General features: G+C 41.2%; 1 protein-coding gene across 1 annotated transcript in view; it reads left to right on the top strand.

The window, feature by feature from the left end:
- Qrfpr (pyroglutamylated RFamide peptide receptor) overlaps positions 1-9,616 on the top strand; it is a 36,805-nt gene extending 27,189 nt beyond the window's left edge. The window contains exons 3-6 of the mRNA XM_042693014.1: positions 276-337; positions 5,520-5,755; positions 7,935-8,032; positions 9,216-9,616. Coding sequence (XP_042548948.1) covers positions 276-337; positions 5,520-5,755; positions 7,935-8,032; positions 9,216-9,616 — 797 coding nt within the window. The remainder of the gene's footprint in view (positions 1-275; positions 338-5,519; positions 5,756-7,934; positions 8,033-9,215) is intronic.
- Positions 9,617-14,185: the final 4,569 nt, after the last annotated feature.

The raw sequence follows: 14,185 nt of genomic DNA, 5'->3' as shown, positions 1-14,185 counted from the left end.
CAAGCCCTACGGGACCCTTCTCCTTGCAACACACACACACACACATACACAAACAGAGCCATAAAAACAGAAAGTTTTAGGAGGACTGTCCTGCAGGAATGTTGACAATGGTGAAAGAATTGAGACTCTATGAGGCATTGCCCAGGGACAGAGGAGGTTTGGGGGGGGGGAGGCATGGGAGCAGGGGGGATGGCTTCCGAGGTTGGGGAGCTTTGCTGGCTCCGGAGTTAAGCACACGTCCTCATCTGAGTCACGTCCTGCTGGCATCTTCACAGGTGTGGTCTGGCTGGTGGCTGTCATCGTGGGATCGCCCATGTTGCATGTGCAGCGGCTCGAGGTAGATGCGGAGCTGGGATTGGCAATCCTAGCGCTGAAACCTTTTCCACCCTCTCTCAGTCATGTTGGTTTCTTCAAGAGCATGACAGAAACTTGGGTGTATGGGCTTTATTTTATTTCAAGGGAAATAAAATAATTCGTTTTAAGATGGCTTTCTCTTATATTTTTGCTAGCTCTTCTTGATTATTGTATTAAGATGCTGACTGCTTGTGATAAATGATTTTTTAAAGCTCCAAGATCACTTTCTATAAATTCCTGCAAGCTAAACATGTTTTTCCTAGTGCTCCTCCATGTCAAGTTGGATTTTAAGAGGTCAGTGCTTACTGTAGATTTTTCCTTTACTTTTTAATCATAGAAAATTCATTGTAATAGATTGTCCTCTTGTTAGGACTTCTTTTGTGTATGCTGGTCCTGGGGCTTGAACTCGGGGCTTGGGTGCTGTCTCTGAGATTTCTGTGCTTGAGGCTAGTGCTCTACCACTTGAGCCACAGCTCCACTTCCAGTTTTTTTCTGAGTAGTTTATTGGAGATAAGAGTCTCAAGGACTTCCCTGCACACACTGGTTTGAACCAGGCTCCCCAGATCTCAGCCTCCTGAATAGTTAGGATTACAGGCATGAGCCACTAGTGCCCACACTTGTTAGGATTTTTAGAATATATTTTTTACTATCACTAAGTAGCTGTGCCCACAGGGATGTGAACTCAGCATGTCAGTTTCTAAGCATAATGCATCATGATCAGCCTCACCCTTTCGTCATTCCCCGCCATCTCTATCCATTTGTTACTTGATTGTTTTCATGAAGTCCTTTCTTACTGGTCTCCTATTTATTGAAAAACTGAAATTTGAACTGGAAATGGATCGTGGGGCGGGGGGCAGGGAGGTTATCTTATCCAATCACTCTCCTTCTCCCACCGGTGTTTCTGATAGGCCCAGCCATTGTGGGATTTACAGTCCCAGAAGCAGCATGGTGATTCTGGACAGCCCACCGTGGCCACTGGGTGTGCTTGCTGCATCTTGTAAAGGTTACCTAACACTCACACGAGTCTTCAAGAACAGTTGGACATTATATACAGAAGGCAATCTTTAAAACAATGCATCCCTTTGCATCTTTCATTTTTAACTTTTTCTTTGCTGGTCCTAGGGTTTGAACTCAGGGCCTGGGCACTGTCCTTGGGATTTTATTTGATTAAAGCTAGTACTGTACCACTTGAGCCACAGCTCTACTTCCAGTCTTTTGGTGGTTAATTCCAGATAAGAGTGTTGTGGCCTTTCCTGCCCAAGCTGGCCTCCAACTGTGGTTCTCAGATCTCAGCCTCCTAAGAAGCTGGGATGACAGGTGTGAGCCTCTGATGCCTAGCTCCTTTGTGTCTTTTCAGGCAGACAGAAGATCTGAGGCTTTGCTGTGCATGCCACCTATCTAAGAGGCATATGGAAGGAGATGTGGGGTAAAAACAGTTTAAAAATAGCCTGTAATCAAGCTGGGCTCCAGTGGCTCATGCCTGTAATCCTAGCTACTCAAGAGGCTGAGATCTGAGGATCGTGGTTCAAAGCCAGCCTGGGCAGGAAAGTCCATAAGACTTATCTCCAATTAACCACGAGAAAACCGGAAGTAGTACTGTGGCTGAAGTGGTAGAGTGCTCACCTTGAGCTCAAGAGCTCAGGGACAATGCTCAGGCCCAGAGTTCAAGCCCCACAACCGACAAAAAATTTTTAGAAAAAGAAAAAGAAAAAATAGCCTGTAATCCTAGCTGCCCAGGAAGCTGAGATCTGAGCATCACAGTTCAAAGCCAGCTTGGTCAGGAGAGTCCATGACACTTGCATTACCAAAAAGCCACCAAAAAACCAGAAGTGGAACTATGGTTCGATTTCTGGAGTACTAAGCTTTGAGCAAAAAAGCTCTGAGACAGTGCTGAGGCCCTGAATTCAAGCTTCAAGCCTGGCTCACAAAAAGAATAGCCCAAAGTTGAGAGAGATAGGCGAGAAAGAAGGAAGGGGTGACGTTCATCAAGACACACTATACTCATGACTTGACTTGTTAAATTGAAACCCCTTGGTTCAGCAGCTTAAATACAATAATATTAATATTAATAATAAAGAAGGCTGATTTAATTTTGTGTGTGGATATGGAATGAGTTCAACTCCGTAGGTACGAAAGCTACTTTAGTCTTTCTGTTGTCGTCTGCTGAAGGTTTTCCAGTTATGGTAAAATGTCATGGGTGAAAACTTTGAGCCTGCCCTTTAGATAATTAAATACCTCTGGTCACTTTCAATCAGCAGAAAAGTGTTAGTTTCATTTAAAAACTGTTCAGGCCTGTCTCATAAATCACATTCTCAATCAATATAAAACTTTGCCCTTCCCTCAGCTTGAATTAATTGTGAGCCTCATGTGAAGATGGTTGTGGTTGATATCTTAATTTCCTGTCTCTACACCCACAGCCCTTCTCTCTGAAGCATTTGATGAGATGGGCTAAAAAAATAAAAGACTAAATCAAAAATAAAATTATTTGCCAGCTACTAGTGGCTCATGCCTGTAATCCTAGCTACTCAGGAGGCTGAGATCTGAGGATGGTAGTTGGATGCCAGCTCAGGCAAGAAGAAACTCTTATCTCCAATTAACCACCAGAAAGCCGGAAGTAGAGCTGTGGCTCAAGTGTCAGAGCACTAGCCTTGAGTACCCTGGGACAGCACCCAGGACCCAGTTCAAGCTTTAGTAATGGCACCATCAATTAATCAATAAAATCAATAATAAAATCAATAATAGATAAATCAATAATTTTACCCATATATATATGTGTGTGTGTGTGTGTGTGTGTATATATATATATATATATATATATATATGTTTTTTTGGTTGGTCGTGGGGCTTGAACTCTGGGCCTGGGTGCTGTCCCACAGCTCTTCAGCTCAAGGTGAGCACTCTACTACTTGAGCCACAGTGCCACTTGCTGTTTTCTGGTGGTTAATTGGAGATAAGGGTCTCACAGGCTTTCCTGCCCAGGATGGCTTTGAACCATGAGCCTCAGATCTCAGCCTCATAAGTAGCTAGGATTACAGGTGAGAGCCACCAGCTCCCAGCTCCTACTATATACTTTATATGCATATCCCATTAAATTTGCAGACTTTTTTATTATATAATCTAATTTGCAAAGCTATGCTTACTGCTGCACAGACTGGCTCAATTGAATTTATTTCTGTCAGGAAAATGTCTGATTTTATTTTTGAGATAAATGTATTGCTATGCCTCCTGTGGCCACCTGTGGCTCCTATATTTTGTGACAGTGTGCATGAGCTTGTGGAGCATTGATGTCTTACCTGAATAAACATAGCACGGCCCTTTTCCACATTTCTCTCTTGTGCTGCCTTCGCATTGTTCTCTCTGGGCTCTTTCTCAGGAATGATGTATTTGACAATGTGCAGGGATGTTATTTCAGGAGGCTGTTAAATTGAAATTGTTATCAATTCTACCTCTTCACTATATGAAAATGAATTCACCACATCCCAGCACACTTTGCTGTTTTCTTCCCTAATACCAGGCTTTGCCCTGAATAGAAAGAGGCTTAAGGAAGAGAAAAGCACAAGGCCTCGCTATGTGATGCTTAGTTAAAGATGGCACCACTGACATAAGTAATTGAATTATCTCTCTCACGGGGCCTTACGAGAGAAGATTTAGAGTGAGTGAGCGATGGTTTCCTTGATTGGAACAGGGATGTTTATGAAGGTGAAAGTCAGAATACCAACCCTGCTTAACATCTAAGCCTCAGATACTACTTTACACAGTGGTAACATAGATATAAATATGTATGGTAAGAAATCAAGTATGGGGAAAAAGTCACCCCAGCCCTCTTGAGAACATGCTCAGAGACTAAGCTTTGTAATGCGTGTTGATTCCTGGCTCAGTGGCTGCTACATGGAATCAGAATGCTTTTCATTCTTCATACCTATTCCTGGGTGGTTTGGATCTTGAAATTATTTTTCAATGAATGGTATCCTTCCTGGTCTCACCTGTCAGTAGCAGCCAGATCAAAGCTTGAATTTTCTAAGCATTTCCTTTGATATGGAAGACTATTGATGAAATTTGAAATTGGCTGGAAATGCTTTCTGAACTATGTCCAAAACTTAGTTAATTCACTCCAGAGTAACTAAAATAGTAGTTGTTTTTGTTTTTGTTTTGCCAGTTCTGGGGCTTGAGCTCGGCCTGCGTGCTGTCTGTGAGCTTTTTGTCTAAGGCTACTACTGCTTTACCACTTGGGCCACAGCTCAACTTCCAACTTTTTGGTGGTTAATTGGAGATAAGTGTCTCATGGAATTTCCTGCCTAGGCTGGCTTTGAACCATGATCTTCAAATCTCAGCCTCCTGAGTGGCTAGGATTACAGGTGTGACCCACCAGCAAGCAGCTAAAATAGTAATTTTGACAATTTTCTTTTAAAAACATCTAAATTTTATTCCTACTACCTAGAGATAATGACTTTTGAATGTGTTTCACAAGTTTACTTTGTCCCTGAACTATGATTTTAGTCCAGTTTCTCATTTACCTCAGAATCTCAGTAACCTTTTTAATACCTTAACAAGCAATCAGACTGTTCCAAGTTTGAAATAAAAGTTTAAAACACAGTGTAGTGCCTCTTACTTTGAATGTATGCTTTAGTAATTGTTTTTTGAGACTACTGGAAAACTAAAATTAATTTTGTGACTAGTAGGGAATCCCCAGCTATCTGGAAGCCTGTGAACAGGAGGCTATGATCTAGCTGACCTGAACAAAATCGGGAGATCCTACCTGAAAAATAACTGAAACAAAAGGGGTACAGGCATGAATTAATTGATAGAGCACCTGCCTACGTAGACAAGCTCCAGGCCCTGAGTTCAGACTCTAGGATGACAAAAACAATGGAAAGAAAAAGAACGTCAAATGAAGTGTGTGATTAATAGAACTAAATGTTGGGCGCAATTAAAAACTCTGAAAGTAAACAAGCACAGACCTCAATCTCCTTTAAAATGAAACAAAAATGCAAAACGCTTACAAACTTTAGTCATTAAGTAGCACAGCTACACCTTACCATCAGATGACAGTGAGAAACGAATTCACCCCTGAGGTGAGGAGCAGAGGGCAGTGTGGGAACACAGCAAGCTAGCTGCATCTCCTACTGTCTCCCTGCTCTTCTCACGGAATCATTCTCCTTGTAAAGATTAAGTACGACTTCCTGTACGAGAAAGAGCACATCTGCTGCTTAGAAGAGTGGTCCAGCCCCAAGAGCCAGCAAATCTACACCACCTTCATCCTGGTGATCCTCTTCCTCCTGCCTCTGCTGGTGATGCTCATCCTCTATAGCAGAATCGGCTACGAACTGTGGATCAAGAAGAGAGTGGGGGACGGCTCCGTGCTTCGTACCATCCATGGAAAGGAAATGTCCAAAATAGCCAGGTTTGGCCTGTGAAATATTCCCCACGGTTTCAAGTAGTTACAATTAGTTGGGCTGGAGGATACAGTTGCCCTGGAACCCAGATAATTTAGATAATTTATTCAAAGCAGGTTTTGTATTTCAAATGAGAACATCCACAGACTTTCATCCCTTTGTAAGGTTTAATATGTATCAGGAAGAAAAGGCACAATCCACCAGCTTTTAAGTCAAAAGTAAAGTGAGGCCAAGCAAGGTCCTTGGTGGCTTATGCCTGTCATTCTAGCTACTCAGGAGGCTGAGAGCTGAGGATCTTAGTTTGAAGCCAGCTTGGCCAGATAAATCTGTGATACTCTTATCTCTGACTAACCTGTTTAAAAAAAGAAGTGGAGGTGTGGCTTAAATGGTAGAGCACCAGCCTTGAGCAGGAAAAGCCAAATGAGATTTTGAGGCTGGGAGTTCAAACACTCATAAGGGCACAAAAATGAATGAATGAATGAATGAATGGAAGTTAGGGCTGGAGATGGAAACTTACTTAGAACTGATAGCATTGGCAATATCATCCACATGTAAATATGGAATGACAGGAAGAGCTAGTTTCAGGATCCCGAGGTCCTGTTCTATCGCTTGCCATCAACATGAATTAGAGTAACACTTTTCCTCATATGCATAATTGCATACCTGGTGCCACTCAAGGATGATGCTAAAATGCATGAGATGACTTTTGAAAACCCTTTGAAACCAGATCATGCTACCTATTGTATTTTAATTAAATTAATTTTTCATGCCAGGTGTGGGGCTTGAACTCAGGGCCTGCACACTGTCTCTGAACTCTTTTTGCTCAACACTAGTTACCTACCACTTGAGATACAGCCCCACTTCTGGGATTTTTTTTTTTTGGTTATTAATTGGAGATAAGACTTTCAGTGCCATGCTGGCTTCAAACCTCAATCCTTAGAGCTAAGCCTCCTGAGTAGCTAGAATTACAGGTATGAACCACTGTTGCCTGACTATGCTAGTTATAATTTTACTAAAAGGTTGGGCCTTCTGTCTTATTTATTAGTATCTAATTTCAAGCTATCATACACTTTTCTGTTATGGATCTTGAAGTAACTGTGACTTATTTTTCAAATAATGAGCAAAATGAATGGAAGCCATACTCACTATGAAGTTGCCTAATGAGTTTTAAAAATCAGTTCACCAAGAGGACAGTGACCTCTAGTGCCTGGTCTGTGAAATGAAAATCTCCCCTGGAATGTCTGGGGGTGGGGGTGGAGGATAGGGGTGGGCAGAGGCTGGGTCTGAGTTTACTGTGCCATTTCCTTAGCAGAAACGTTTACCAGCAGGAATGACAGATGATGAGTATGGACTCTATTAAGTGAGAGCACCATGCCCGTATATAGATTTCTTGCAAAATGAATTCACTTTCTAAAAGGCATGAAGAAAATCAATTTGAATTCTTGATTAGCCTGATTATTTAGTCATATAATAAAAGAGCACCTCTTTTTTTTATCCTCAAGGCATGCCATATTCATGAATATTAGGGTGTTTTTTTTAATGCCAGTACTAGGGCTCAAACTCTGGGCCAAGGTGTTCTCCCTTAGCTTTTTTGCTTAAAGCTAGCACTCTACTGCTTGAGCCACAGCTCCATTTTCAACTTTTTGGTTATTAAATGGAGAGAAGAGTCTCATGGACTTTACAGCTTGGACTGGCTTCAAAACGAGATCCTTAGATCTCAGCCTTTGGGGTGGCTGAGCCACCAGTGCCGATTTAAATACTATTATTTTGCTATTAGAGGTATTCATCTCTTTCAATATATACCAAACAAAAGCTTAGTCACTAAAGTTAGGCTGCCTACCTTCAAATCCAAAATCCATTCCTTATTAGTCATCTGACTTTAAAATGCGATAACTCTTCTGTGTCTCAGTCCCTACCACTGCGTGGCGGCTTAATAAGGAGATTCATGGTGTAATCCAGGCCCACCATCTGTGCCAGAACCAGAGCCATCATGAGCACACATCAGAAGGAGGCCTTTAATAGGGAGAATATCAGAATGAGGGTAAAATCAGTGGAGAGGGATGATAATCAGCACACATTGCACTCACCATGCCCTTTCTTAGCATTTGAAGCAATTATGAGTGGGCGAACCAGATTCAAGCTTCATTTAAGTGAGAGTTAACCAGTGCAATGTTTCTCTGGGTTCAGGAAGAAGAAGCGAGCTGTGGTGATGATGGTGACGGTGGTGGCTCTCTTTGTGGTGTGCTGGGCGCCCTTCCATGTGGTCCACATGATGAGCGAATACAGTGGGTCCTCTCCTTCTTACTCGAGACACTTTCTAACTGGTTTTCTGCTACAATAGGCAAGAAATCATTGAAATGAGTGGTTATTCACTTGCATGAAAAAATAACCATCAAATTAGCTGTTATTCACTGGAGTGATAAAATATCTGTCATTGTGTGAATTTGATCACCGGATCATTGTGTGCTAGGTAATTGTACATGGCTGGGACTAAGTGTTTGATATGATGAGGACTAAGTCTTTTTGTCTGTATGTGCCAGTCCTGGGACTTGAATTCAGAGCCTAGATGTTATCCCTAAATGTTATTACTCAAGGCTAGTGCTGTAGCATTTGAGCCACAGCTCCATTTCTGTTTTTTTTTTTTTTTTTTGGTGGTTAATTAGAGATAAGAGTCACATAGACTTTCCTGCCTGGGGTTGGCTTTGAACTTTGGCCCTTAGACCTCAGCCTCCTGAGTAGGATTATAGGCATGAGCGGTAGATGCCCAGCTAGGATGAAATCTTTTTAATAATTATAATGATAAAGAAAAGCTTTGAGCTTTGTCTTTTCTACTGTTCCTCCTCTCTCTAAGTTCTTCTGGTGGTTAATTGAAGATAAAAGTCTCACTGACTTACCTGCCCAGGCTGGCTTTGAACCATAATTTTCAGATCTCAGCCTCCTGAATAGCTAGGATTACAGATGTGAGCTACTGATTCCCAACTGTATTTGGAACTTGGACTTACACCTGATGAATCAGTGACACTAGGATTTTAGTCATTCTCACAGTGTTTCTCTGATAAGCCAGGATGGAACATAGTTCTTGGGTGCTAGTGCTTCTGTAATTTAAGGTAGCTGTTAATTTAAAGGTAGCTGTTGCTTCTAATTCCACAGAGCTTGAAGTCAAAAAGTTGAAACTTTATAAGCTCCCAAACTTAATAAGGCACTAACCTATGCACCTAAGACTAAATTTTCTAAGAATATGTCTTAGAACAAAGAACCTATTCATCTAGGAAAAGTCAATCACAAAATAGTCTTGAGAACTATCATATTCTTAACTACTTGTACAAATCCAAGTCCTTGGTTAAAAGCAATGACAAACAGAAAGGATATTTTTTGTTCATTTGTTTTTGTAAAACAAATAATTCTGATAACTACAATAAAATAATAATTTTGGTAAAAACAAAATTCTCAAGTCTTGCTTTATTTCAGGTAATTTTGAAAAGGAATATAATGATGTCACAATCAAGATGATTTTTGCTATCGTCCAAATAATTGGATTTTCCAACTCCATCTGCAATCCCATCGTCTATGCATTTATGAATGAGAACTTCAAGAAGAACTTTTTGTCTGCGGTTTGTTCTTGCGTCATTAGAGAACCTTTGTCTCCAACTGGCCGACAGGGCGATTCAGACATTACAATGTTCCAGAAGAAAGGGAATGCATTCCCCAGAGAGAATCTGGAGGAGGAGACCAAAGGAGAAGCTTTCAGTCAGGGAAACATTGAAGTCAAATTCTGTGTACAGCCAGAAGAGAAAAAATATTTCAAGCGACATCTTGCCTTCTTTAGTTCTGAACTTTGTGAGAATTCTGTTTTGGACAGTGGACATTAATTGTGACAATGGCTCTGTGATGAGTATCATTCATATTGCAAATTGAGAACTTTATTTTGAACAAAGGTCAAAGGTTTATTTTTACAAGTAATGAACAGAAGGAAATGAAACCTTTTGTTCCCCATTTAAACTAACATTATTGTTGCCTAGGATAATATGTAGTTGGTTAAACAAAGTCCAAAATTATATGGTATACTATAATAGCAATTCAAATTTGAAATGAATGCAAAGCCAAAAGTTAAATCAAAACAAAGAATTAACAGGATTCTCAAGTGATGGAAATACAGATTAAAAACACAACGTTTTCTTGAGCTGGGTGGTAATGGTTTGTTCCTTGTAAGCTTAGTTACTCAGGAGGCTGAAATGTGAAGATCACAGTTTCAAGTCAGACTGGGAAGGAAAGTATGTGAGACTTTTATCTTGAATAAACTACAAAAAAATCCAGAAATGGAGCTGCGGCTCAAGTGGTTGAGCACCAGCCCTGAGGAAAAGAAGGTCAGGGACAGACAGCTCATACCCTAGGACTGGTGTGGGCACATATACACAAGCAAAAAAAAAATTCTTTGCTTTTCAACATAGTAGATTTGTTTTGAATGAAAGTGTAACCTAAAAAGTTACTAGTGTACCCTTGTAAATTAGTGAAGTAGATTTTTGAAGATCTATAGACATCAATATTCTTGGCTAGTAGCTTCTGTCCACTAGTGCATGGAATGTGATCTTCTGTGTATTGCTGAGTTGCATGAAACAATATTAAAAGGATTTCTTCCACTTTGTATGTTGTTAATGCTAATATTAATAATGGACTGTTGATGTTGGGGAAATAGAACTTTTTGCAAATGAAGTCTGGCATAAGCAGAAAGTTGGAGTCAAAGAAGACAAAGCCAAGAGACAATGAAGGGTATGCAGTGCATGGTAATATTAGTCTAGACCTCAGGAATCCCGGTGTTGCCATGTCTGTGCTAACTGTCCAGTTCCTTCAACTGTTTTGTTTTGAGTCTCGATGTGTTCCTCTGGAAGGGGAGGCAGTGCCACACCTCCGCTCATAGCTTTGTGGTAGTTAATTGGAGATAAGAGGCTCACAGACTTTTCCCATTGGGTTTGCTTTGAACCACTCTCCTGAGATCTCAGCCTCTGTAGTGAGGCTTATAGGCATGAGCTTTAATGCTATTTTAGAGACAGAAGTATTATAGAATCTTTTGTCCTTTAGACACAAAGTCCCTTTGATCCCTTATTTAAAGGATCTAAAACAGTCACGTAGTTCAAACTATTAGTGAGAGTTTCTTGCTATCAAGGGTGAAGCTCTGCATCCCATTCCAGCCATAGTGTACACAGCTGGTGACTCCATAGAGAATTCATTTTGGGTTTACCAAACAGTGCCGTTTCTCTTCTTTCTTCTCTCCTCACTTCACAGTCCCTGGTGTATTTTAAGCCGTCTGTCTCCAACCCAAGCCCCTGAATCTCCCCCTTATCCTTGGCTGCAAGCTGCTACTTATTTTATTTCATTAAGGTTTTCTTATCTGGTGCTGGTCATATTGAAAAACTATACCACCTGGATCAGGTCTTTTGTCTCTGCACACTTGAAGAATGAATCCATAGACACAGAGGGAGAGAAGCAAAATAGCAAAGCTTTATTGAAGACAAAGATAAATAGAGCTTCCACTAGATGGAAGGGATTCCAAGAGCAGGTGAATTGTGCAAGTGTTAGTAAAGTGTCTCTAGGAGAGAGCTATGTGATTCTCAAGATCACTGGATAGCCTGTGGCCATAGCAGATCCCAGGCCCAGTCAGAGAAGCCTGCATGAGACTCAGCTCCTCTGATTGGGTGCCTGTTCTGGCAACACACCTCTGGAATCCAATCAACCCTGCCATTCACATTCAAGTCTTCCAGGGGCCATGGTGATGAGATGTCCAGGGGTCTGCACACAGGACTGCTCAGACCTAGGGTGATGTCTAGAGGGCTGCAGAACCTCTGTGGGAGGGGCCTTTGCCCTGACTGCTTGGCCAGGCTATTTCTGTTCTCATTTGGAGTATGAACTGAAAGGTTTTTTTTGGGGGGGGAGGGGGAACCCAACAATTGTGGAAGGGATTGAAGAAAACTAGTTTTCCATTTACTGCAATCTGGGTAAAATATCTATGAAAGCAATCTGCTTCAGTGCTCAGACTTTGACCTTGTATTTTATCAGGGTCATTATGCTCAGAAGAGCTCCAAAGTTTTTCTCTATTTTACAGTGATCTGCTCCATCATCTTTTGGTTTAGCATGAGTGGGGACACTAGCACTGTCTATACTAGGTTGGTTAAAGACTAAGTGGAAAAACCATCATAAGAAAACTTGAAAGCCTTATACTATTTCTGAAGGCTTATTATAAACTATATGAATCAAGGAAATGGGACATTGGCCTAAGGTTGGATGTTTAACTAAGCACAAAGCATAGAGATACCAGATATCAAAGAGAGACTAGAGATTTTATACATACAAATGTGCCTGAAGTTGCAAGACAATTCAGTGGGGAAGGGATAAACTTTCAAATACATGTTCTGGGAAACTTGGATTTTCAAGCACTAAAATTTTGATCTTGATTGTGGCATTGCATGTGAAGATAAATTCATAATGCATCCAGCCTTAAATTTAAGAGCTAAGCCTATAAAGATTTTTTTAAAAAGGATCCTCAATACCTAGGATCAGGCAAAGATTTTACAGAGCACTAGAAGTTAGGAACATAAAATAATAAAACCAATTTCATTAGAAGGAACTTTTTTGCCATTTGAAAGACACTGCTGTGAAAATGGAAGGCAGATCCTAGATGACAATGGAGTATGTTTTCAGGTAAAGAAAATATCCAGGGCTGGGAAGGTGGCTCAGTGGTAGAGCGCTTGCCTTGCATGCCTGAGGCCCTGGGTTCGATTCCTCAGCACCACATAAGCAAAAAGAAAAATACCGGAAGTGGCGCTGTGGCTCAAGTGGTAGAGCGCTAGCCTTGAGCTGAAGAGCTGAGGGACAGTGCCCAGGCCCAGAGTTCAGGCCCCACGACCGGACCAAAAAAAAAAGAAAATATCCACTATTTGTGCAGGTCTCACAAGTCAATAACATTGGCAAATTGTGGGAACAAATACATTGACTCTGAAATTACACAAATCATTGAGTGTATGAAAAACTTCTCTATATCACTTGTCATCAGAGACAACTGACAGAAAAAAAAAAATGGTAGAACAGTTAACATTAAAAGTATTGGCCAGGATGCTGAGCAACTGGAATTGACTGGTAGGGATTGAAAAGATGAAGTCATTTGAGACACAATGTGCTGATATATCCGATACTTATGCTACAGTCCAGGAACTATACTCCAACATATTTTCCCAACAGTCTTAAAAGCATATTCACACAATCTGGTTGCTGGTATCTCAAGCCTGCAATCCTAGCTACACTTGGAGCTGAGAGCTGAGAATCAAAGTTCAAAGCCAGCTCAGGCAGACAAATCTGTGATGCTTATATCCAAGTAATCAGGAGAAAACTATAAGTGGAGGTATGGCTCAAGTAGCAGAGTGCCAGCTTTGAGAGGAAAAGCCTAGTGAGAACATGAGTTCTTGAGTTCTAGTCCACCACATGCGCGCGCGCACACACACACACACACACACACACACACACACACTGACATTACACTGCCTCAATCTAACATAGCTCCAAGTCTGTGCTGTGCTAGGGTCTTGGGAGTCTTTTACAGGCAAGTTAGAGTTCCTTCTGCACCCGGAAAACAGCAGTGATAAGGCAAAGTAATGACCAAAAGGAGAATGAATCACAGCACTTCATTCTCACTCATTCCGTTGTCTTAACCCAGGTCACCTCTACTTGACTCTTCTTTCCTGGTATCATCTACAAAGGCATGAGCCCATCTAGGTGGCCACAGGAGATCACATGGGCCCATTCTATTCATGACATTATATGACTTAGATCTGATAAGCCAAACAAAAACAAGGTCAAGGGTTTGTTTTGTTGTTTGTTTGGTTTTTGCTTTGGTGGGGTGCATGAACACTGGAGAGGGAGACATAATAAAGACCAGAGTTTACAAAGTTTTAAAGGATGTCTCATTCGTGGAGTTGTTGTTTATTTTTTGTTTACTGGTGTTTGTTTCTGTGTTGGTCCTGGGGTTTAAGCTCAGGGCCTGGGCACGGTCCCTGAGCCTTTTTGCTTAAGACTAGCACCTAGCACTCTACCATGTGAGCTCAGCTCCACTTCCAGCTTTTTTTTTTTTTTCATTTTTGGTATTTAATTGGAGTTAAGAGTCTTATGATTTTCCTGCCTGGGCTGGCTTTGAATTGTGATCCTCAGATCTCAGCCTCCTGAATAGCTGGGATTACAGGCATATGTCACCAGTGCCAGGCTTCACTGGTGAAGTTATTAAGGAGTCATACAACTAACAACAACAACAAAAACAATGATTAGGTTGGGGAGACATTTTATTTTGCTCTAGGAAATTATGCTTTGACTCATATTTGTGTGTGTGTGTGTGTGTGTGTGTGTGTGTGTCAATTTGAGCTCAGAGCAGCTGCCAGGTACTTGAGAGGTAGGTGCTC

This window comes from Dipodomys spectabilis, unplaced genomic scaffold, assembly GCF_019054845.1.
Source record: "Dipodomys spectabilis isolate Male_0828 unplaced genomic scaffold, ASM1905484v1 ptg000162l, whole genome shotgun sequence".
Lineage (NCBI taxonomy): Eukaryota > Metazoa > Chordata > Mammalia > Rodentia > Heteromyidae > Dipodomys > Dipodomys spectabilis.
This window is presented reverse-complemented; position numbering and strand designations above follow the sequence as displayed.